This window comes from Heteronotia binoei, chromosome 16, assembly GCF_032191835.1.
Source record: "Heteronotia binoei isolate CCM8104 ecotype False Entrance Well chromosome 16, APGP_CSIRO_Hbin_v1, whole genome shotgun sequence".
Classification (NCBI taxonomy): Eukaryota; Metazoa; Chordata; class Lepidosauria; order Squamata; family Gekkonidae; genus Heteronotia; species Heteronotia binoei.
In genome coordinates, this window is record NC_083238.1 from 30,508,389 (window position 1) to 30,533,730 (window position 25,342).

The 25,342-nt window shown below is 44.6% G+C and overlaps 1 protein-coding gene across 2 annotated transcripts in view; it reads left to right on the forward strand.

Annotated features, from left to right (window-relative positions):
- The window catches only part of MYO3B (myosin IIIB), a 411,089-nt gene that overhangs the window by 161,226 nt on the left and 224,521 nt on the right, over positions 1–25,342 (forward strand). Inside the window, exons 10-14 of one of the 2 annotated variants that reach the window (XM_060257443.1) lie at positions 4,626–4,722; positions 12,196–12,312; positions 14,926–15,030; positions 19,720–19,803; positions 24,842–25,044. In XM_060257443.1, coding sequence (XP_060113426.1) covers positions 4,626–4,722; positions 12,196–12,312; positions 14,926–15,030; positions 19,720–19,803; positions 24,842–25,044 — 606 coding nt within the window. Of the gene's footprint in view, positions 1–4,625; positions 4,723–12,195; positions 12,313–14,925; positions 15,031–19,719; positions 19,804–24,841; positions 25,045–25,342 lie in introns of those variants that run through there. The other variant, XM_060257444.1, reaches the window with a different exon arrangement.

Genomic DNA, 25,342 nt, shown 5'->3' on the forward strand with positions numbered 1-25,342 from the left:
TCTAGAAACAATCTAGTAAAAATATGTACCTTTAACTTTTTGTTAAAACTGACTGATTTCCCACTCACCTTATGCCGCTCTCACGTTTGTCTTCTCAGCGTGGCTTCCTTCCGATTTCACACTAACTGCCCTGGGGCTGTAACAAGCATCAGCGTTTTCGCACAGCAAACAGAAACTGCTAAAAACCAGTTTCTGTTTGCTGTGCGAAAAATGCTGGCACTTGCTGCAGCCCTGGGGCAGATAGTGGGAAATCAGAAGGAAGCCCCGCAGAGATAGTGGGAAATCAGAAGGAAGCCACGTGAACATGAGAGCGGCATAAGGTGAGTGGGAAATTGGTCTAATTCTATTTTCTGATCAATATTTCTGATCAATTTCTGGCCATATTATTATTACTCATTGTGTAGACAAAGAAAAACGAGGGTTTCCAGTGGCCACCGGTGGGTGATAGGAGGCAGTAGGGTTTTAAGATACAGGTTGCAAAACTCCTGGAGATTTGAGGATGGAGCCTGGGGAGGACAGTAATGTCCATGGCAATGCCATAGAGGAGTCCACCCTCCAAAGCTTCCATTTTCTCCAGGGGAACTGATCTCTGTAGTCTGGAGATGAGCTGTAATTCCTGGAAATCTCCAGGTCCCACCTAGAGGCTGCCATTGATAAAAGCAAGTATCTTTGTGAAATGCAGTTTGACTAAGCTCGTGCCTGGAAGGATCTTTGTGAAATGCAGTTTGACTTGATATAAACAAGTATCTTTGTGAAATGCAGTTTGACTAAGCTCGTGCCTGGAAGGATTTGATGTAACTCATTCTAGTTTTGAACAAATAAAAGATCCAATGTGCACAAGTTTACAGTGCAATGCAAAGCAAAGTTACCGTCTTCTAAATCCTGTAAAGTCAGTAAGTTTAGATGAGTGTAACTCGGTTTAGGACTGTAGGACTCCTAAGGGATGTACCAAAAACAATTGTACAGTGTCATCGTTCCTGCAGTTTACATTAACACAACACCATAAAGGCATGGTTTAAATCAAGATTGCTACTCTGGCTGGGTGTCTCTTCAAATGGTCCTATTCATTACCAGCAGCAGAGTGAGCAGCTAAGATCAGCAATCATTTTTAACCCTGTTGGATTAGTATGAATCCTAGGCTTTGTTATATTTTTGCATCAATTTGTCGCAATTGCTTTGTGCGATTTTTATTTTGTTATCCATCTTGCGCATGTCAACTTTTTGTTTTAAACAAAGGGGGTAGGGAGAGAAGAAAGGAGCAGCTATCAATCCAATCATTAAGGAAGAATACCTTTTCTGTTGGGGGAAAAAAAGACTGCTCATTGTATGTAGACAATAGCCAGGCTTTTGCTGCTCTGACAAATCCCACCATTGTTCTGTTTGGTTTGGCTGAGATTGCTGCTTTCCTTTGCACAGCAAGTCCTGCACAGAAGCAATCTGTCAGGTTGTCACTGAGTATCAGTGCTAAATGTTACACAGCAGGGGTGCTGTTGTCTCTCAGTGGGTGTACTCCTTTTACCCTTTGATTATATCTGTTTCAGACTCTTTTTTTTTTTAAATCAGACTTACACTAAAGGTGTGCTCCTATTTGGCTGAAAATGTTTCTGGTCACCATTGGTACACCCCATTTAAAAGTGAAAGGTACATCAGCGTGTTCAAAGGTTCCTCCCATGTAATCAGATTACGCAGGGGTTACGGGACAGCATGTCTTTGCTTCTAACTGTGTGGCTTAGAGACAGAAGGTTTAACCTCTGCTAAAAGAAGCTGGCTGCAGTGCACACTCTGAGAATGTAGCATGCCATGGATCAGAAGTGTGATCCTGGAGCAGTTCCACAATCAACCTGCAAGGCGGTTTGGAGAATACCAAGGTAACAGGGTGAAGGCAATCTTTGTTCCTGGGTTTGGTTTTTAACATTGATGTGGAGGTAACATACAAGCAGGTGAAGTCGGCGAAATGAATGGTGTTTGGGTACAACATTTTTATCGGTGTGTTCTGTATGAGCCATGCACATATTTGGAAGCAACAGGGTTTTTTTTACATATTGAGTGGAATGACACAGTTGTTAGAATTATGGGCTGTAGCTTCAGACTGCATGTGGGACACTTGTATTAAAAACACTCTGCTGTCAAATCAGAGAGATAAAGACTTAGCGCAGGTCTATTCCAGATTATTAGGCAGGGAATCTTTAAATTGGAGTGTACAAAAATATCATTGCTTGTGCATTCTGATAAAGATGGTACATTCCTGAATTTCAGCATTGCCTCTTAGTCATAGGTAGAACGCCTATAACTCCCATGCATTAAATGGGGCTTACTTCCAAAGGAAGGGTTCCTTAGATTCACAGCCGGCCTAAGATTTGGGGAACTCTCATTTAGAATGCCCAAGCCACCCTTCCACACTGTGGAAAGGTGGGAAGATGGCCATCCTCCGTGCCTTCTACCCTCTCACTGTAACATGGGATGATGGCACCAACCCACCTTCCTACCCCTTGATTGGCCAGAATGAGAATCTGCAGCCTATCAAGCTCCCACCAAGCCCCCTTTCAAAACCCAAGTCCATTACATGAGCATGAAGCATTGGCAGACATCTGGCAATGGAAGGGCTGAACAGTCCCGAAGCCTTGTCCCCCTCTCCCAATGTTGAAGGGGCAGGGGCATCAACTGCACAAGCTGGGGGAAGGTCCGTGACCCTAGGATACCTCACACCTGCCAGGGAGAATTCCTAGCCGGGAAAGGAGGGAAAATGCTGCTCCAAGCCGGTTGGAACTAGCTCCTGCTGGGTAGACCTGGTTCCATCAATCCAGCCACCAAGCCATAGATGAGAGCGCATCTGAGGAGGTCGGAGCTGTAGCTCCGAATGTTGATTGGCACAGGTGGTGGGATTGGCTTGGGGGAAAAGACATGGGAAGAGAGGGAATCAAAGAGAGGAGGGTGTAGAGTCAAGGAGGAGAAGCTCAGGAGAGGGACAAGGGAAAGACAGGAGAGAGCAAAAGCCGGTCTGATTCCCCCCTCCCCCAAGATCCTGGAAGTAGGAGTGACAGTGATGCTGAGAAACTGCCTGCCTTGGGAAAACTGGGACTCCAATCACCAACCTGACTCATTTTCCCACCCTGGAGGTCTTTTCCCTTTACAAGGGGAGCTCTAGCAATGGATAAGCTGACAACGTTCCCTCTAAACTGCAGTCTTGTGAGCAAAAATTCTACTTTGTGAGCTACTGGCATTAAAGTTGTGAGCTACTGCATAAATCAGTGTGCTCTGGGGTCATTCTTCCTGAGCTAAGACAAAAATGTGTGAGCTGGAGGCTAAAAATCTGTGAGCTAGCTCATTCTAACTCAGCCTAGAGGGAACACTGGCTGACACTATCATCCCTGTCGCCCAGTAGTGGGATGAGGCCCGGTGGTAGGTCATGGACTGAATGAATTGGTTCCTATATTAAACACATTGCTGAGATCAGGTCCCATCATTAGCCTATTAGGTTTGAAAAAGAGCCACTCGATACACGACATTTCTCATCTGGAGAATGCATCGTTTCCAAGATTCTGCATTGTCCACTTTTTTTCAGAAGCGCACATCAAGTCGAACATTAGAAATTATTTCTTTAAAAGACGTCTCTCTAGATTTTGATGACATTTCAATTCCTTCTTCAGTTTTAACGACTCAGTTGTTTAGGAACCCTGTTCTACATTCTCTAATCACAGCATTTAGCTTCTCATTTTGAGGGTGAACATTGGGCTCTTTCATGAAACAATTGCTAAACAACTGAGCCGTTAAAACTGAAGAAGGAATTGAAACGTCAACAAAATCTAGAGAGATGTCTTTTTAAGAAAGTGGCTGCGTTGAAGCTATGTTTCTTAGGAGCACCCACCTTGTGAATTTCAGTTGGACTATTTCCAAGTTTGCACTTATATCTATTCGTTTGGGGACGGGGTTTTTTGGCCTCCTTGGGGTTTCTGTTACTTTAAAAGGCCTTAGCATTGCTGGCCTCTGTCAATATTGTATTGTTTATTATGTGTTGTACAAAATCCTTGTAATATATTTTTGTAAACTGCAAGACGGTGTATTACTTTGTGGCTTTGATCAGTCTACTAATTACACCAAGTGCCCTTCAAGCAGCAGCTCTCTTCCTTTTGTTGGTTAAGGCTCCTCAGAGCATGAGTTGTCAGTTATCAGAAACTGTTAAACAAAATATTGCAAGAATGCTAATGTTTTAAGCATGTTTTCAGTTTTTTTAAAAAAAATCTTTATTTTTGTCTTATAAAGTTTATATCTCTACTACCTGGTATTACATTTTATGATACACATGGTCCGGCCCAACAAGGTCTCAATTATGTCAGATCTGGCCCTCCTAACAAATGAGTTTGACACCCATGTACTAGTCTGACCCTCTAACCACCACACCATTCACAAATTGAACTGTTACTGCTTTTGGCCAGATGCTCTCTTTGGAAGGGCCCTGGTTCGATCTCCAGCTCAAAGGATAGTTGTTGTGAAAGATCTCTGCCTGAGATCCTGGAAGGCTACTGCCAGTCAGAACCAACAACACCATGCTACCCTTGGTAGTCCAGTTGGTCCGAATTAGTGTAAGGCAGCTTCATGTATTCACGCAGGTTCTCTGACTTTTTCAGACATGAGAGAATACACACTCGAAGGCCTTATCGTATTGATGCACCTGACAAATATTCCCCCGATGATGATTTGGTGAACCTTGAAGTCCTGGATGAGGTAAAGTATGCTAAAGTAATGAATTCTCAGTGCTAAAAACGATTTTACTGCCTCTTCTTGCTGTAGAAGCTTTCTCATTAAAATAGGATCCCCACACACACCGCACAAAAACAAAACTAAAACCTGTACCCCATAACTATGATGTCCAATCATTTGCTCATTTATATTCTGAGTGTCTAGATTCCATTGTTACACAGGAGAACCAGATGATGGATGGTCGTAGGTTACAATATTGTGCTTGCTACTGAGTGAGAAGCTTATTTCTGAACATCAACATTAGACTGTGTGCATTTTAGAACGACTTTTCCACCTGTCTGTGCATGTGAGGGGGGAATCAGCATTTAAAAGCATATCTCAGTTGTAAATGATTACCCACACACTTTGTTTTCCATTTACTTAAACTGGGTTAATTCTAGCTCTAATGATTTTTCACATAAAGAGTTGGAGTAATGTGACCAGAACTTGAATTCAGCAGGAGCTCACAGGAGCACAGCTCCTGAACCTCCAGCCAGGATCTGCATGCAGTGGGGAGTTCTCAGTGCATACGCAAATGAGATATGCTACTGAGCTCCTGCACTTTTTTCCCTACAAAACAACCCCTGAATGTAACTCAGCATGCCTGGACATTGGTGGTGGTGGGGGGTGCTTTGCATTGCTCTAAAAGGTAGAGGTAAAGGTAGTCTCCTGTGCAAAAGCCCAGTCATTAGCAAACCATGAGGTGACATCACATCATGACATTTTTCTTGGCAGACTTTTTATGGGATGGTTTGCCATTGCCTTCCTCAGTCATCTACACTTTACCCCCAGCAAGCTGAGTACTTATTTTACCAACCTCAGAAGGATGGAAGACTGAGTCGACCTTAAGCTGGCTACCTGAGCCCAGCTTCCACCAGAATCGAACTCAGGTCATGAGCAGAGCTTGGACTGCAGTATTGCAGCTTACCACTCTGTGCCACAGGACTTCTTGCATTGCTCTAAGCCTGTATAAATGTTATCCTAACAGCATGCCTCTCTTTGTTCTTAACCTGGGAGCGTCTCTCTGACCCCTCTACTCTCTCTATGCCCTTTGTTCTATACTACTGTCCTTGTGACTCTCACAGATGTATCACTAGCCATTTGTTATAGGGAGCAGTATTTTTTAAAATTAGACTTCCCTCTCTCCTTTCCACTGCAACATGGATGCAAATTGCAAGCAAGGGTATCAAATATAAGGCTCAGGGGCCAGAACTGGCCTATCCAGGCCTCTTACCTGGCCTGAAAGTAACTGGTATGTACAAAAATATAAGGTACTTCCCTTATTAGGGTATCCTTTGAGGAAAAACTAGTCTTGTGTATGATTAAATACATTTATTGGCGCTTTTGTGGGCTCCCCAGAAAATCAGTTGCTTTCAATGCTAGGAATCAATTGCTTTTGTTTGCATTATCAAAGATTTCAGGTTTTCACGGCTGGTTACATCATTAGGGATTGTAGAATCTTTCGGGCTCAAGTGCCGTGTTCTACTGGAGAAAGTTTTCCTTCCAGACGTTTCGTTCTCAGCTGCGGAGAACATCCTCAGTGGCGTTGCAGCCGGAGCGGGAGCAGAAGGTCAGCACTTGTGTCCGAAAGATTCTACAAGCCCTAATTTTGTTTGCATTTTTAATTTTAAAAAAATCATTAATTGGGTTTGCCTGTGTCCTTTATAAAGTTTATGTTTCAAGTACCAGGCTTTACATTTTATGGCATATGTGGCCCAGCCTGTTAAAATGACATTTATGTCAGATCTGGCCCTTGTAACAAATGAGTTTGATACCTCTGGCATAGAGCCTTTGGGTGACCTGATTTAACTTGTGAGTCCATTGCCACCATGTCTAACTTGACTCTGCCAGAATTTATGATTGTGCTTAGGGCTGGTCCTGCATCAGGGGGCAGGAAGATTGCTCCTGCCCTGTTACCCACCCTCACATATAGGCAAGAAGCCATTGCTTACCCTCCTTGTTCCCCAGTGACTGGGCAAAGAAGAGGGCAGTGACATTTGCCTCACTCCCCTACCAGCCCACAGAAAGGCAAAACAATGGCGCCAACTCTCCATGACTAGAGCTGCTGCAAACCCTTCCCTCACCCAGTAATGAGACAACTAGGGTGTGGTTGTGGTGTGAGGTGGAGTGCAATGACACCTGCCCTGCTCATGCACTCCCACAGTCAGCCAAGGTGCAGTGCCCACCTTGCCCTCCCCAATGGAGGGAGAAAAGGAGGAGCCAACTCTCCACTGGCTGCCCACTGGGGCTGAGTGGAGCTGGGCTGACCCCAATGTCTTGGCTGAGCAGGGACTATTGCATCCCTCCACCACTAGCTAGGCCCGTAGCCAGAAAATTTCGGTTGGGGGGACCCACGGGAAAATTTTTTGGATGGAGGGCCCCCCCTCTGGCAGCTCCCACTTTCTCTGCTGCCCCCCACAATGTTAGATTTTAAAAGTATATTCAGGTCTTGCTCTGGCAAACCCCCTCCCCCTTAAACCTCTTTTATTCCATGGGATCCCCTTAGCATCCCCCTTAGGATTCTTTTCTGGAATCCTCCCACCCCACCCAAATGTCCAGCAATTTCCCGGGAGTTGGTAACCAGTGTTCCCTCTAAGCTGAATTAGCATGAGCTAGCTCACAGATTTTCAGCCTCCAGCTCACACATTGTTGTCTTAGCTCAGGAAGGATGACCCCAGAGCACACTGATTTATGCAGGAGCTCATGGCTTTAATGCCAGCAGCTCACAAAGTAGAAGTTTTGCTCACAAGACTCTGCAGCTTAGAGGGAGCACTGTTGGCAACCCTGGCTGAAAATGATGACCGCCCCCCTTCCTTGCAAGATCTCGAAGCTGATCCCTCCCTCTCCCCCCCCGCCGTACTCCTAAGGAGACCTCCCACGATCTTGCTGCTGCTTCTTTGCAACCCCCTCCTCCGCAGTGCAAATGCAAACCCCTCCCACGCCTCCTCCCCGCAGGAAATGGGTCTTCCTCCCCCCCCCCCAATTGCACAGCCTCTCTAGCCAGCAGCATGGCTCTTTTAACCCTTTCGGTGCTTCAGAGGAGGGGGATAGGTGCCCCCCCCCGGGAGGAGATCCAGCCTGGCTGCCGGGTCCTGTGCAACTCAGTGAGGCTCCTCGGGAGTAACTCTGCTGCAGGGGGGCTGGCTTAGGTTGGTTTAAAAAGGGGCCTCCTTTGAAAACAGACGAGGGTCAGATCCATCACTTTCTCCCCCTGGAGAGAAAATCCACCAGAGCCCAAATGCAGCATTTGCAGCTCCCCGGCTGGAGGCTGATACAGGCGGTCAGCGCTGAACTTGCTGATCGTTCTGGAAAGCCAGCTTCAGAGTGGCTTTTTCTGCCGGTCATGTGATCAGGGGGGTGGGGCTCCTTGCAAGAGCCTCAGGAACCGGCTCTTTATTCTTTCGTCCGGTTGGTGGGTGAGTAAGTGGGTGGATGGGAGGGAGGGGATGTCATGGGTGCTGGGGACCCTGCAGAAGAAGCTGAGCCTGCAGAAGAAACTGTGCCCCTGCCACCTGCACCAGTGCCCCTGCCACCGGCACCAGTGCCCCTGCCTCCTACTGGAGAAGATCCAAGCCCCCCTGCCTCACCCTCTCGGGTGGCTCGTGTGTGTGACCGCCTTCGTCAGGACCTCAGGGATCGGAGGAGGGCAGTACGCTCACGAGCAAGACGCTCCCTGAGCCCTGAGTTCTAAAAGGATCCTGGCCCCTCTAGGATGCTTGAGTCTCAGCAGGATCCTGGCCGCCCTCTGAGTCAGCAATTAGTCCAAATGGGCAACAGACAGCAGAGGGCTATATAACTGTGGGCTTTGGGAGAAGGCTTTGTAGAAGCAACTAGTCACTTACCTGATGTTCTAGCAGCCATGTTGGCTTCTGGACTCCTTGACGTTGGCTTTGACTTCTGGACCCCCTGATTTTGGCTTCTGAACCTCTGACCTGTGATATCTGGACTGTGATTTGGTTTTGGCGCTTTGAACCCTCTTTGCTCACCAGCTACAGACCTTGGACTGCCCCTGGACTTTGCCTGGCCCCAGCTCGTGACAGGGGAAGGTGCTGCACTGAGGGGAGTGGGGCCGCCAGAGCTGCGGGGACAAAAGTGGTGGCAGAGAGAGTGGGGGTCAGGGAAAGGAGGAACCACAAAGGTCCGAGGGGGGTTGGGTGGAGGGGGTCGGACCCCACAGGGCCCCACTGTGGCTACAGTCCTGCCAATAGCACACTTTGAAATTGCCTAAGGTTGCCTTGTGGATGGGCTACTCCTGACTATAGCGAGCAAGGTAGCCCCATACTGAGGTCCTGTATAGTTTTAAAACTCTCAGTAAGTTAAAACAACAAACTTTATTATACATTCAACAGACCTTCAGTAAGACAGTTGTTAATATATAGCAATTGTGTGGAGTTGTTTCAGAATCCAGAATCTATTCTCCATTACTACATTGAAAAGGATAGCCATGGAGGTTTTGTGTGTATGTGTGTGTGTGTGCAGAATATATACATTCTCCCCGTAAAGAAAAGGGTTACTAGTTGTTCTGCTGAACAACCTGCTACTATAGTTAAGAATGGAGCAATTATATCATCTGTAACTCCTTTATAACAATTACAAAGCAACAGCATGTGGGAGGGACATAGGCATTGCTGCACCACAAGGACACAGCAGATTATTTGAAGGGATGTTCTTGTAATGACCCCTGAAGATTGCTGCTGGCAAAATGGTATGCATGTGCTAATGTAAACACTCTCCTATACTTGGATACTTTTAAATAGTATGCATATTTTGTAAATACTGGAAAGTTAGGCACAAGGTTAAAGGTTAACATGGTCTAAGTGCCGCAGCATGTATATTCTGGTAATCATCAAATCCTTTGTTGACTAACATCTGGGCCCTTGCCAGATTCTTAAAATGGTAAATTGGGGTAGAGAATCCAGCACTATTGATCTCTTGGATTATATTTTTTCCCATTTTCCCATAAATGTATTTTTCAGTATTAAAGAGGCAAAACTATAAGTGAACAGTCAAATAGAAATTTATGACTACAATCCTTGTAATAACTGCTAATAAACATAATTCCACTTTGAAGGTCATAACTGCCATTGTAACATTTTTAGGGAATTCCCAAATGCCTTTGAGGAACTGAGCCTGTATCCCAGGGGTACCTAAAGTGGTACCAAAGACACCTTTCCTGGTGCCCACTAAGGGCGTTTTCGCACTGACCTTCAAGTAGCGCGACCACCCTCTTCACACCGGAGGATCTGCCCGGATTTTGCACAAGAAGCGCCGGCGCACCCAAAAGAGCCGGCTACTTCCGTCGCGAAACCCGCTCGAACGGAAACCGCCAAGAAGCAGGAAAACGTTTGAGCGGGTTTCGCGACGGAAGTAGCCGGCTCTTTTGGGTGCGCCGGCGCTTCTTGTGCGAAATCCGGGCAGATCCTCCGGTGTGAAGAGGGTGGTCGCGCCACTTGAAGGTCAGTGCGAAAACGCCCTAAGTGTTTTTTAAAAGTGGGCAGGACCAGGGCTTCTGATTGGTCACTGGTGATCTGATTGGCAGTGCCAATTATTTAAAAAATGCTTTAATAGCAGCTGCCACAACAGCACAAGAATCTTCGCTGAATGGCTGAAGATATGTTGTTTGTAAGCAAGAAATACTCATTTTAAAAGGCATCCTGTTAAGCATAGCTTCTGCCTGAAGCGTTGATTAGTTGTTTTTAGAATTACACATAACCTCATTCTCTGATATTTTCTGGTTGTCTCTACCTCCTATGGCTGCCATTTTGTGGTTGCACCCACCTCTCTGTGTCAGAATTATGACTATGCCCACAGAGTCCAAAAGACTGGGGACATCTGCTGTATCTTATCTCTGTTTGGATTGCATCCATCAAGCCTGGCAGGTACCCCATAAATCATTTGAGACCCCACTTTAATCCTGCATACATGAACTTTAGCAGGATGAAAACATCCACCTTTGCTGTAATAGAATTGATTAATTGCTCAAGAAGATTGTTCAGCCTTCACTGTTGGAAATGTATAGTCCATTTACTATAAGAATGAAATATAACATCCGAACACTGACAGAACTGTATTTGTTCTAGCAGATGCCCAACTCTGCTCTTTGAAATTACCATTACTTTGGTCATAATTATTTTCCAAGTACACATTTCTGCAATTCTTTGCAAATTCCTTGAGTGCATGTGAGACACCAAGTCAAGTTTTAAAAAACCATCAGAATACAATGAAGAGAGCAGCAAGGAAGAGAGAAAAAGTGGTTACTCAGGCAATCCTGTCACTCTGGGAAAGAGGAAGGGGGCACAATCAAGAATGCCAGCTCTAGGTTTGGAAATGCCTGGAGATTTGGGGTTGGATCCTGGGGAGTGCAGGGTTTGGGAAGCGGAGGGAACCTCAGCAGGGATGTAATACAATGGAGTTCCTCCTCCAAAGCAGCCATTTTATCCAGGGGAACTGATCTCTGAAGTCTGTACACGAATTGTGATTCCAGGAGCTCTTTAGGCTGCTGAAAACCTTTGACTCTGGTGAGTTTGTCAGCAAGGAGAAGATTGGCTCTGATGGTATCAGGCAGGTTTAAGAGTCCACCACATGGTCATAGAATATGGAATATACGGAGATGGGGTCTCCTGCCTCAAAACTGCTGCTCTGGGATCTGTGCTTCTGCAGCCAGGGGCATGAAATTTCTTCACTGTATGCCACAAGCCCTTCTTCATCTGGATGCCAAGCCGACAAACATTGTGCTTAATGCCCATTATCATGTTAAGACTTCTGGTTTGGGATTATCCAAGTGCAAGGATAATCTCATTCCCAAAGTCTCAGTATGGAGGGACTTTCTCATTCTCATTCCCAAAGTCTCAGTATGGAGGGACTTTGTGGCACTACTGCATACCTCCCTTCTGTGAACCCATTAGAAAGAAGACCAGATATTTTGACACCAAGTATAATGTCTACTGTTTCCCCATTGTTATTTGAGAAGCCTAGACAGAAGAAACCTTTTTTTAGAGGCAAGTGACATACAGTGAAGACATTACTTCCCTGAAGTGAATTAAATCCATTGTCATAGGGCTCCCCCACATTATTATATTTATTTTATTGCATCAATAACTCCAGTAGAATGCAAAACTCAGAACATTAAATATATTTACGTTGCGTCTTTCTGTTTCTAGTGTGCATTTAGAGATGAACCTGCCTATAGTTTTATTTCTCCAATCCACGAAATAACAGAAACTTAATCGACAGACTTATTGCTTCTAACTTGGCACAGGATTTATCTTGGGGAGAGCGATGAGGCTCTGAAAACAATGACTTGATATAGTGGAGTCAATACCTGATGCACATGACAAATAATGGCTAAGATCATCACTTACTGCTTTGTGCCTTTGACGTACTTACAGTGAGCTTCCAGTCTGCCAAGAAATAAAAAATAAATACTGCATGACTGTAAAACGTGTAATATTTTTTCAGGATACAATTATTCATCAGCTGCAGAAACGCTATGCAGACTTACAGATTTATACATACGTCGGAGATATCTTAATAGCCTTAAACCCTTTCCAAAATCTCAGCATATATTCTCCACAGGTAAGAATGTTAGAAACCTAATGATCAAATGATTCTATTGTGTGTTTTATTTTTTTTAAAAAAAAACATACCAAAGGGGTCCTATCTAAGGCTGCAATTTAAACTTCTGGTGACATCAGGGCTGGATCTAGGGGGGGGGGCAGAGGGGGGTGCTTGCCGTGGGTGCCACTGGAGGGGGGTGCCAAATTGAGTATGGAATCCATTCTATTCTATGGGCCCATTCTAGGGGCCCATAAGGGGGCGCCATTTTTAATTTTGCCACTCCCCCTCAAAAAACATGTAGATCCGGTCCTGGATGGCGTTCAGTCACAAATGGTGTTAAAGGGGAACCTGAATCCTCCTACAGTCAACTCAGAAAGCTGCAATATAAACAGCAACAAAATGCTGAGGAAAATTTGTTAAATTATCTAATATTGACAATATTTAATTATTTATTTATTTTTCTTGATTTATATTTCTCCTTCCTCTCTAGCAGGCTCAGGGCAGGTTACATCAAATATTAAAAGGCCAAAAAAAGTCCACTGAGCTTGAAAACAAACATACAAACTAGCTATATAAAATCAGTAGAATTTAATGTATAAAACTAAAAGTAATCCAGAATAAGGTAAAACAGGTATAAAATCATCACTGGATGCTCAAATTTCAAACAGAAGTCCAGATGCATTTTGACAACAAAGTCTTATACTGATTTCCCGTTAGTGTTGCTCCACCCCCCAGGCTCCTGTTTTTACCCTGGCGCAAGCAATCAATTTTCCACCAGTTTCTTCATCCTCAAAAGACAGCATCACAAAGCCACATGGGGAATTGAAGGGAGCTGTGTCTCAAAACTGCCAGTGGAGCAACTGGTGGAAAATTGATTGATTGCGCTAAGGGTAAACAGAAGCCTAGGGGCGGAGCAACGTTAGTGAGAAATCGGTATTTGTCAGTGGAGGTCAGCTGTATGATAGTTTTATACTACAAACTTAAAACTTCTGCTAAATCTACAACCAGTTTGTCCAGATTGCTGCGTGTATTTGTTTCAAACCATCTAGATTTTAGTCCTGTAGATTCTTACAGACCAAGAAGATTTTGGGTATAAGCTTTCAAGAATCAAAGCTGTCTTTGTGAGATACCAAGGAAGCTTTTACTCTTGGAAGTTTAAACCCCAAAAAACTTGCTGGTCTTTAAGGTGCTACTGGACTTGAATGTTCCACTGCAGACCAACATGGCTGTCCTCTGAAACTGTTTCAGATAAATTGGCTTTGCGATACCTTGTGTTAATGCAAGTTTTTGTTCTTACCCTCCACGTTTTTTGTCTGTTTCTCTGAAAAGTTTAGTTGTGTCAACATGTCCCTTAGGACTGCCAAGTCTGGCTTGTGACATTCTTTGAAATTTGTGAGCGGAGCTAGGGGAGGACAGAGTTTGAGGAGGGGAGGGGGCTCTGTGATTGCACAGAAAGCTGCCACTTCCTCTGGGGTAACTGATCTCTGTAGTCTGGAGATTATCTGTAATTCCAGGAAAACCCTAGGCCTTACCTGGAAGATGGCAGCCCTTCCTTGCCATGGAATCTGATCTTTCAGCCCCCCTTCCTTTATTAAACTATATCCCATTGTTAAGTGTACTTTTGTTGTTACTTTAGGAATTTTCATCCTGCCTTTCAGCTTAAGAGACTGCAGAGTAGGATTCATTCAAAATCAACAAAAAACATGCTAAGCAAAATCATATATGGAAGAGGTTCTGTGCAAGATATCTCATAATGTTTCTAGACTAAGCACACAGCCCCATAATCTGATGAAGTTGACTTTATTCATGAAAACTTATACCCAGGGCAATTTTATTGGTCTCAGGTGTTACTGGACTTGAATTTTGTTCTGCTCCAGCAGGACGGATCTACATGCTTTTTGAGGGGCGGGGGGATAAAATTAAAAAATGACACCTACTTCTGGGTCCATTCTATCTTATGGGCCCATAGAATAGAGTGGACTCCATACCCAATTTGGCGCCCCCCCCCTCTGTTGTCCTCCAGTATACATGTATCCGCATAGGGGTCTTTCACAGATTTGTTTACCGTGAGAAAATGGATGCTTTGATGGGTAGACTTTGTGACATTATACCCCACTGAGGTCCCTGTCCTCCCCAAGGTCCATCTCCAAGTCTCCAAGAGTTTTCCAACCTGGACCTGCAACCAGACCCCACCATATCTCCTGCCAGTGGCCATGCGGGGGGGGGGGGGGGGGCTAGCGACCCTAGTTTGGCACCTAAATCATGGGAGAAGCTCCATGTGAAATGACAGACACCCTCTGCGAGAGTTCAGATTGGCACTTTAATCTGTGATGATGCTAGTGAGACTAAAAGGAGCCACCAAAGGTTGCATTGTATTCTTTATAGAGGCCTCTTCCAGAGAAAAATGGGAGATGATTGCCCCTTAGGACCAGAACCCAAATATCTCTGGTCAGCAGTGGGCTTCCTGCCAATCTATGGGTTCCAGCAGATGTTTTGCCCTAGCAAATCTTGGTCTGGCCCTGAGCAGGAAATTCAAAGACGTGTTCATTTGCCTTCAAATTCTTGTAGATTTTTTTTTTATAATATTGTGGAATGCACATTGTGATTTGACAGATGCCTGTTCTCGTTTAGTTTTCGAAGCTTTATCATGGGGTGAAGCGTTCTACAAACCCACCTCACATATTTGCTTCTGCAGACGCTGCTTACCAAGGCATGGTCACTTCTAGCAAAGACCAGGTATTAAATCATTCTCTTCTTTTTTAATGTAACATTGGGCTGAATATGAAGGGGGAAGCGAGGTTATTGCTGTGCTGGCACTTCTGCAATGATGTGAGAGGAGGTCAGGGGGAGCAACAAGCTGTGTGGGGATGGTGTGTATGTACTGATATGGTCCCTGCCCACACTGCTTTTACCACTGTTGTAATGTGTAACATATATTTGCCATCAATTTGGTTGAGGCTCTCAGACTCCAGAGCAGGGGTGGCCAAACTGTGGTTCGGGAGCCACATGTGGCTCTTTCACACATATTGAAGCCCCCACCACCTCATTGGCCAACTTGGAGAAGGCATTTTTCTCTTTAAATGACTTCTCCAAATCAGGCCAGTCTGATGGCTTGGAGAATACATTTAAAGTTAAAGCTGCTTTCTCTCTACCTCTCTCTCTCCCACCTATTTTCTTTCCTTCTTCCCAGCTCTCAAACATCTAATGTTCATGTCTTGCGGCTCTCAAACATCTGACATTTATTCTAGGCAGCTCTTACATTGAGCAAGTTTGGCCACCCCTGCTCCAGAGCCATATGTGTGATGTACTTTTGTCTCCTACACAGGAGAACAGGTTCTGTCCCCTTTTACCTCCAGAATGCAGTGTTGAAGACTAAGGCCCATTATGCACTGACAGCTGACTCCAGAGAATCCCAGCAGTCAAGCCTTTAAGTTTGACTTCGGATTTGTGTGCCTGTTGTATGCACCATCCTTTCCTTCTCCATTGTAATTATTCTGTAGTCCGCGTATTTATTCTGCGGCAATCAAACCCTACAATTTTTGCATAATTGGAGTGGGAACATCACTTGTGACATGTGAGGGGTGGAATCCAAAGGGTTTTTAAAATTTATGCAATTTCCCTATTGCAGTTGTGCAATAGCATCCAGTAACTGCCTTCCAATTTATTCTCCTTGTTCAGTTCCATGAATGAAACTGACTAGAGAGGCTGCTAATCTCCCAGTGGTTTCTCTTCTGTGTCATCAGCCACCATTAAAAAAAGGGGAAGGAGTCCACCCAATGCTGGTCTTCCCCATCCCTTGGAAAACTGTTTTCAAAGCAGCAAATCTCCCCTTTCTTATATCTGAACTGTAGGCACATCGACTGGTGGAACATACGGAATATGCAAAAGGGGGGGGGGATCTAACGGGAGGTCTAGAACAGGAGGGGAATTGAAAGTTGGGAAACCAAGATGGGGGGTAAGCACAGCAAGGGCAGCTGATGATGCTAATCCAAGATGGGTGGGTGCCTAGAGGCATGGAAGTTGAGGATTTTAGGGTCCAAAGTGCAAAAGGGGGAAAGAAATTGTGTGTGCAAGCATGCCCACCACTGCCTTTCTGGCCATGCATTCAGTGTCTCCTCTTGAGGGCACAGATCTTAACTGCACACACACGCTACCCTAGCCACACCTTTGAAGTATTCCCCGCCAATGATTTTTTTTCTCCAGTGATTCAAGATTCGTTAGACCAAGCACACTTGTTACAAAATTTAAAAGATGGAAAACCTAAGCAATAGTGGAACTTGTACAGCAGTAAAGGGGGAAGAATCACTGTTTTGCTATAAGATGGCTACTTGAGAGTAAATACAGATTGAAGAATCTCCTATTTAAATAAACACACCCAGAAAGAAACTAACCGATAAGGACTGAGAGGAATGCCCTCAATGTGGGCAGAGGAGGGGTGGGGGAGAAAAATCCAGTGCAATCTGTATGTTTTTGAATTACCTTTGACTTAGAAGCAAAGCAAGGGGGGAAATCACCACAAAACCACTCTCAAAAGACCTGGGTGAACAGCAGACTGAAAGTGAACTGAATGTTGAAGGGAGGATAAACAATGCAGAATGGGAAAAAAAACCCAATGGACATGCACAGTGAAAGCAAGGGTAATGCAGAACAACAAAGAAAACCTGACAGACATGCACAGCAAGCAAGGCAAAACACCAGTGTATAATAGGCCTAAGTTGGAACTGGGACAGTGCCAGGAAGTATTGGGCTCTATGACTGTAAGTCACAGAAAATAAGAGCCATTAACTCTGCAATCATTCGTTTCCATGGTAAAATGTAGGATGAATGTAATGAGAACATAAATCCAATTATATGGCAATTATTTTGATAAAAACGGGATACAATGCTGCCGAAATCCAAAGTCTGTTTATTCAGAAAATATAGTCTTTGCATTACTATTTCATGTGAAGTGCTGCATGTAGAACTCTGACCTGGATTAGCCTAGGTTATCTTGAAAGCTAAGCAGGGTGGGCCCTGGCTAGTATTTGGATGGGAGACCTCCAAGGAATACCAGGGTCATGACACAAAGGCAGTGGCAAACCACCTTTGCCTTGAAAGGTGGAGTCATTGAGTCAGCCCCGTGGAGTCATTGTAAGTTAGCTGTAACTTGATGGCACTTTCCACCATTACCATCATCACTTCACATAGAAATGACTGTTGGGCATAATAAACAGCTACTGCTTTTTTAATTAGAAAAGACTTCCTTTGTGGTGTTTGCATTATGTTGTATAGTAACCCAAAGTTAATGTATTTGTATTAAAGCATTGCAACAAAACAGTTTGGTGTAGTGGTTAAGTGCACGGACTCTTATCTGGGAAAGCCCGGTTTGATTCCCCACTCCCTCCACATGCACCTGCTGATTGACCTTGACTCAGTCACAAGTTCTCCCAGAGTTGCTCCTCTCAAGAATAGTTTCTGTCAGAGCTCTCTCAGCCCTACCTGCCTCATAGGGTATCTGTAGTGGAGAGGGAAAGGGAAAGGAGATTGTAAGCCACTCTGAGACTCCTTTGGGCAGTGAAGGGCAGGGTGTAAATCCAATCTCTTCTTCTTCTAGTAAAATAAAGGCATGGATAAAAGCACTGAGTCCAGATAGTCTGAATGGAGAAAGCAAGTCTTTTTAGTACATGAGGGTAATAAGAAGTATTAGACACGGCTAGAAAGACCAGGTTTTTAGAAGCAACACGATCAAGAAGTGCCTCTATGGATTCTTTTTCTGAGATATTCCATGAACTTCAAAATACACCATTACGTGGCTACAGTTGAAAGCAGCGGTTATGCAACTGACCTTGCATTGTGCCATCCTCTCATGCCAGGTCATTGGTGGCTGCTTTAAAAGAGAGGGTAATTGTAAAATGTCATGACATCACAACATGGGGAAAGTTCTATGAGGTATTAGAGTTGTGGATGGTTGCTGTTTTGGGCAACAGACATAGGGCTGGATCTCAAGAGAAGTTCCTACATTCCAAAGTGTAGCACTTGGGGGACATTTTGGGCTGCAACAGGAGGGAGAGGGGCAAGGAAATCCTATTCTGCTGGTTGAAATCCCTTCCATGAGTAGATATTTGCCATGCAATCCGAACTGTGTGTTGGTATAGCATCTATTTTCCTGCTGAACCTCTTACAGTGCAGTCCTCTGCAGAGTTACTTTAGTAATTCATTGCACTGTTAAGGTACTTCCAAATATCTAATGAAAATGCCCTCTACTATGACCCAGGCCCTGTTGACTAAAGTTATAATGGAAAAGCCAGTGGGAGAACAGGCTGGTTAAACATGGTATTCCACAGCAGTGTTCTGACAAAGGTCATTTCTAGTTTAGTCTGAAGCAACACAATCACAGTATTGTAATCTCCAGTAAATTTGCCAACAGATTTTAACAAAGGGGTGAGTACTATGTTTGTTTAGCTGCCATTTTAGTGCTATGTGCTATTTAAAAAAACCCTGAAATGGTCTGGATCCAAATCTTGAACAGTTTCCATTGGATACAGCAAAATATCCTTCTAGTTACAATTTACAGACAACATGGAATGAGTTTGTGCAGAAAAAAATACAGAAGGTATTTCCAGTTGTAGACAACTTGAGATAGGGTGCTTGCTGATATGGGGTTACCTCCTGCCATGGTGACAGAAGAAAAATCTACAAAACAAATGTCAGAATGATGGCATGACATCACTTCTGGGGAAAACCCAGGCATAATGGCATGCCTTTCTAGGAATTGTCAGAAAAATAGAGAAATTCAAGCCATTCCTAGAGAGGCATGATGTCACTTCTAGTTTTCACCAGAAGAGATGTTATGTTTTTGCCAATGATGGCCCCCCCCCATCTCCCTTCCCTCTCCTCCAGACTCTTGCCCTGAAATATCACCAAAGTTAACATTTCCGGCTTTGCTTACTCTTGGTTGGCCTGTGTTGTTGGCTATGTGGCAATAGATTAAGTTTAAAACAACAACAACAACAACAACATGGTTTTATTTTTACCATTTGTATTTTATCTGTTAAGTTAAGCTACATAAATTTACTGCTTAAGCAAAATGTACACTAGCATATAAGATAGCTTTATGTGATTAAGGTTTGCGAAGCTGAGACTTTTCTTATTTGTGCTGCGTTGTTTCTTTCCATTCTGCTCGGCTAAGTGTGGAGCTTCCCTGTAGTGGAGGGAGCCTTCCTTCAGAGAAAGGCTTGCTGTACCAGTGGAAGCCACCACAGTTAGTTAAGCAAAGTGGTACGGTACAGCCCATTAAATTGGGCTTGATGTGTTGGAGTCTACAAAACCAGTCAAATCTCAGATGCTCTTTTGTCTTAATAGTCTTTTGAGGTGCATATAAATGTAGATTAAAGTTTATCAGCTGAGTTGTAAGCTCGGCATTTACAGCTCTGCTTTGTATTGCAGTGCATTATCATCAGCGGAGAAAGCGGTGCTGGAAAAACTGAAAGTGCCCATCTCATTGTGCAGCATTTGACCTTCCTGGGAAAGGTATCCGTCACCTGCCATGTAGTGCAAATGTTTAGGTAGTAAAGTACTATTTAGTTTATGCATTCATGTTGATAGATGTGGCCTGATTGCACAAGCAACCCAAGTGGTTGCCTGCAGTAGTGATTTTTATAGATTGCCAATAAAACAGCATGGAATCTGAGAGATGCACCCCAGGATGTTTTGCAGTGTTGCTGAAGATGCTTAAATACAGTTTTTGGATTCTGCACATTTTGGTGCAAACAGGCCTTGAATTCAGCAGGAGCTCACAGGAGCTCAGCTCAGCTCCTGAATCTTTCTGACGGTCCCCCTTCCTCCTCCCCACCTACCTTGTCTGTTCAATAGTAGGTGCAGTTGCATAACAATTCCTGGATTAGGAGAACAGGCAGCCAGCCAGCCACTAGGAACTTTGCCATGCCCCCAGCAGCCCTCATTAACCCCTGGAGAGGCCTGTACCACCCTTTCTCCACTTCTTATGTGATTTTGGGTGGCAGGTGGCTTGCTGGCCTTTTGACTGTGGGGGGAGGGTGGCCAAGAAGAGCCCCAGGTGAGTAAGACCTGCTTGGCCTGGCTGGATCTCTAGCCAGCCCAAGCAGGCCTCACTCGCCTGGGGCTCTCCTGTCTTGCATTGGGTTGCTTTTGGCTGGTGGGGAGGCAGCATATGCTAATGAGTTATGCTAATGAGCTCCACCATCTATTTTTCTACAAGATGACCCCTGGGTGTAAAGAAAGAGAGGCAAAGGAAGAAAGGCATTTGTCATGACTGGTTCTTAATAAATGAATAAAATGTGTGCTCAATTATTATGACGGACAAACCAGTTTATAAAAGTTAGATTTCTATAATCATGCTTTCATGTTGCCGCAAATAATCATAATTTTACTATTTCCTTTTGTCCTGCACTTTGTATAATACACTTTATGGATATGTGTGATCTATAGATAGGCCTGAAGTTAGATATTTCAGTACTACACTTTTAACAGTAAGATTAGCATTAATTTCACAGTCCTTTACTGTTTTGAAGATACAGTATGGATTTTGCAAAAATGACACCTTCAGTGCAATCCCACTCATTAAAAGCTACTTTTATTCTCAGTATATGAGTGCTGCAATAACGCTGTAATAATCCATAACTCAATAATGCCAAAGTAATTGAACATTACTGGTATTATATGGTAATATGAAAATAGTATTAATGTTGCTATTTCAGTGTTATCTCTTCCCTGCTTTCCTGAGCATTGGCAAGTTCAGAGCTAGAACTGCAAGTTTTGCAGTGTAATCCTAAGGATCAAGGCTTTTTTGGTAGAAAAGGCCCAGCAGGAACTCATTTGCATATTAGGCCACATCCCCTTACACAAAGGCAGCCGGAACTGCATTCCTGTGCATTCCTGCTAAAAAAAAAACCATGCTAAGGATATTTTCCTGGAAGTGAGCCCCATTGAATAGACATGACTAGGATCCTAGGTAGATCTACCTAAGATGGCATGGTTGGTTTCCTTTGGATGTACTGCAGACTTAAAGGCAGGGCCGGCGCATCCCAGTAGGCCAGGTAGGCAGCCAACTAGGGCGCTACCTGGCCTCAGGGGCAATCGATGGGTGCCCTCCTCCCCGCATGCATCCCGCTGCCCCCAGTGCCCCTTCGCCACCATTATTGTGCTCACCCTTGTCACCCACCTCTCCACTGCCCTCCTCAGCCTTGCTGCCTACCTGCAAGGTGGGGGCGGTGGGGGGGAAGGGGCGGTATGGCAGCAGGTGTGCTTGGAGGCACTTGGAACTAGGCTCTGAGCTCCTCTGAGCACACACACTACCCCGTTGACCCCACTCAGTCTTCCTGGGTCTGTGCTTCTGGTGGAAGCATAGACCTGGGAAGGCTGAGTGGGGGTGGTGCTATGACACATGCTCTCAAAGGCACTCGGTGTTGTACCACCTACTGCCACCAAACTCTCCCTCACCGCCACAGGTGCAGGGGAATGGCAGGCCGGGGGCCCAGGGCGCCAGAGACCCTGGCTCCAGCCCTGCTTAAAGGGTATAATATATTACAGCTCCATGTGCAAAGAATATCAGCAGTGTATTAGCTCATGTAGTAGACAGCAAAACCACTGATCCTACATCAGATTCCCTACCTGCAACCTGTTAGCCCTTTCAGTCCAGCTAGTGAAGCTCAAAAACTCCCAGATCTTGGTTCTCTGCCCCACCCTCCTGTTCAAACTGCTATGTTGCAATAACTCTATTCTCCCTCCTCACATTAAGTGAAAGGCTCAATCTTCAAAGCGGGGAAGAGTGATTTCTAGTGTTCCTGCCCACCATCCATCAATGACCATCAGCCAGCAACCAGCTTAAAGCATAATGGTTACCTACAAGCCAGATACAGTTATTTTTTAATCATAGAATCAATATTTTACTCCTGGGAAAACAAGAAAACCCTCTCGTTGCATGCAATTAGTTCATTGTGGAAATACAGCATTTCTTTCCTGCTCTTCTGTGACCTCTGTCCACCCTTTCTCCACAATTCTGCTGTTTCTCTACCAGGACCTCATAATTGGAATGGAGGAAAAGAAGCACATCTTGTGAGTTCTAGAGGAATCCTTTCCCCCTTTGCAGCCTTTCTCCCATAACTACACCTCAGTATCTTCCCCTTGGAAGTGAGGAGAGACATCAGAAAAGCTAGATGGCTGTAAAGGAGAAGCACATTACACATGGTACTTAGTGTTCCCTCTCAGTTGAGTTAATGTGAGCTAACTCACAGGTTTTTAGGCTTTGGCTCACACATTTTTGTCTTAGCTCAGGAAAAATAGCCCAGAGCAAACAAATTTATGCAGTAGCTCACAACTTTAACGCCATTAGCTCACAAAGTAGAATTTTTGCTCATAAGACTCCACACCTTAGCGAGAGTATTACCTACCACTTCCACTGATTGAAGAAGAAGATGATATTGGATTTATATCCCACCCCCCACTCTGAAGAGTATCAGAGCGGCTCACAATCTCCCTTACCTTCCTCCCCCACAAGAGACACCCTGTGAGGTGGGTGGGGCTGAGAGGGCTCTCACAGCAGCTGCCCTTTCAAGGACAACCTCTGCCAGAGCTATGGCTGACCCAAGGCCATCTCAGCAGGTGCAAGTGGAGGAGTGGGGAATCAAACCCGGTTCTCCCAGATAAGAGTCCGCACATTTAACCACTACACCAAACTGGCTCTCCTTGCAAGCTTTAAGGAATCGCCATATGCTGAACTAGGTCATTAAGCTCAGTATTTTCTCCTCTGGCCGGTAGTAGCTTTGTAGGATCTCAGGTAGAGGTCTTTTCCGTCTTGGTCCTTGTGAAATTGAGATTAAATGGATTAGATTCCTCCTTTATGGAAAGCTTACACTCCGTCATTGATCCATGTTGTTTCTCCATGTATGGATCTGGCTCCAATTTTTGGGAAGTCTTGGGGAAGACACCCTCCTCCAGTTGTCTACCACTAAGACACTGCTGTCAGCACTGCCTCATTGTTCTCCATTCCATCTGCCTATTAACTCCACACAGCACTTACAAATGTAATTAGTGCAAGCAGGACTAAAAGGAGACAGAGAGTATCACTGCTCCATTCCCTATAGCAGCAGTCCCCTGGAATTTTAAGCCTGCAGTCCCTTTTGGAATTCTGAAACAGTCTGGCTTTCAAAATGGCTGCCACCAGGGCTTCTTTTGCAGAAAAAGCTCAGCAGGAATTCGTTTGCATATTAGGCCACACCTTCTGACATCACCATTGTTTCACAAGGGCTTTTTGCAGAAAAAAGCCCAGCAGGAACTCGTTTGCACTAGGCCACACCCTCTGATGCCAAGCCAGCTGGAGCTGTGTTCCTGTGTGTTCCTGCTAAAAAAAAAAAAAAAAAAGCTCTGGCTTTCACCAAAACGGTTACTGCAGGAGGCAGAGCGAGCCACAGAATGGCTGCCACAGCTTACCTTCAGTCACACAGTGAAGATCCTTGTTTTGTGGTGGCTGCTGCCACCAAAACAATGTTTTAAAAAAATCTGCACGACCAATCAAATCTCCAGTGGCCAATGAGAAGTCTTGCTGGGCAAAAAATCAACCTGGCCCTGCTGACTTTCTAAAAACACGTGCTAGGTAACAGGAAATTTGTTGGCAAACACCATGTTGGGGATCCCTGTCCTGTAGTGTCTCTCCAGCCCAGAAATAGGAGATTATCCCATAGGCCCCTGCAATGTCACAGGGTTTTCTGGTGGTCAAGCACTTCTGATTAGAGGCAGGCATTTTATCAGGCAACACACATTTAACCACAGCACCCTCTGGCATCAGTTCAGTCCATGTTTGATACATAGGTTGCTAGATCCAACTCAGGAAATACCTGAGGACTTCAGGAGTGGAACCTGGAGACTTTCCTATTCCCTAAAATAAATAAATATATATATATATATATAGCTGTGCAGTTCTGAATACAGTCTTCGTTTCCTCATCCTCTTTTTCTGCCTTCAAAGGGTTCCTCAGCAGGTGCACTTCCACTAAATGAACACACACACACTCACAAAGCAGCCAAAGCAAACAGTTTGCAAGTCCACAGTTTTGTGATCTCACTGGGGCAATGGTATAAATTGCTTTAGTCATGGGAGTTGCCGAATGTAACAATCTGCTGTATTTTAACCAACTTCTTCAGACTAACACAGGAAAATTAAAGTAAGGAAGTCTAGGGAGTAGAGTTTTTCTCCATACCCCCCCCCCCAATGCGACTTTCACATCCTGCTGAGATTTAAAGGCACACACATATTCCAAAACACAAAGAGTTTGCAAGCTTCTAAACCTGCCGAAGTCTGAAGGCACATCCTGACTGTTGGGGTGGGGCTTCTCCCCACCAGCCAGCTGTCTGGCGGCAGGAAGGAGCCTGAAAACCCGGGAAGCCAGCTGTCTGGTGGCAGGAAGGAGCCTGAAAATCCCCTGCTCAGACTTGGGGGTTGGCAAGCCTACAATACAGTAAACATGAGATTTAGGCCCTTAGTACATGGACCTATTTGCTGGGAGAATCCTTCTCACTGATTATGTTCTGTAAAGGCTAACAATCGTGCTTTGCGGGAGAAGATTCTTCAAGTGAACCCTCTGGTAGAAGCCTTTGGCAACGCCTGCACTGCAATCAATGACAACTCCAGTCGGTTTGGAAAATACCTGGAAATGATGTTTACGCCAACAGGAGCTGTAATGGGAGCGAAAATTTCTGAATATCTGCTAGAAAAGTCCAGAGTCATAAAGCAAGCTGTGTAGGTATAAATTAGACTATTTCATGTTAAATATATATGTATTTGTAGCTATTTGCAACTTTAGCTCCAACAGTAAAAACAAAACAAAAATCAAACCTCTTTTGAATTCAGTTTCATTTTAAAAAACTCTGTAGCTTATTTTGTGGCAGGGTATGAGCTTTCCTGAGTCACTGCTCAAGTATATAAAATATATCAACATTTATTTGCTTCACTATATCCCCTCCCCCCCAAAAAAAAAATTAATTCAAACAGATTGTGACCATATAAACTAAGCTCGTTATTCCTGTCGGTCCTTGCA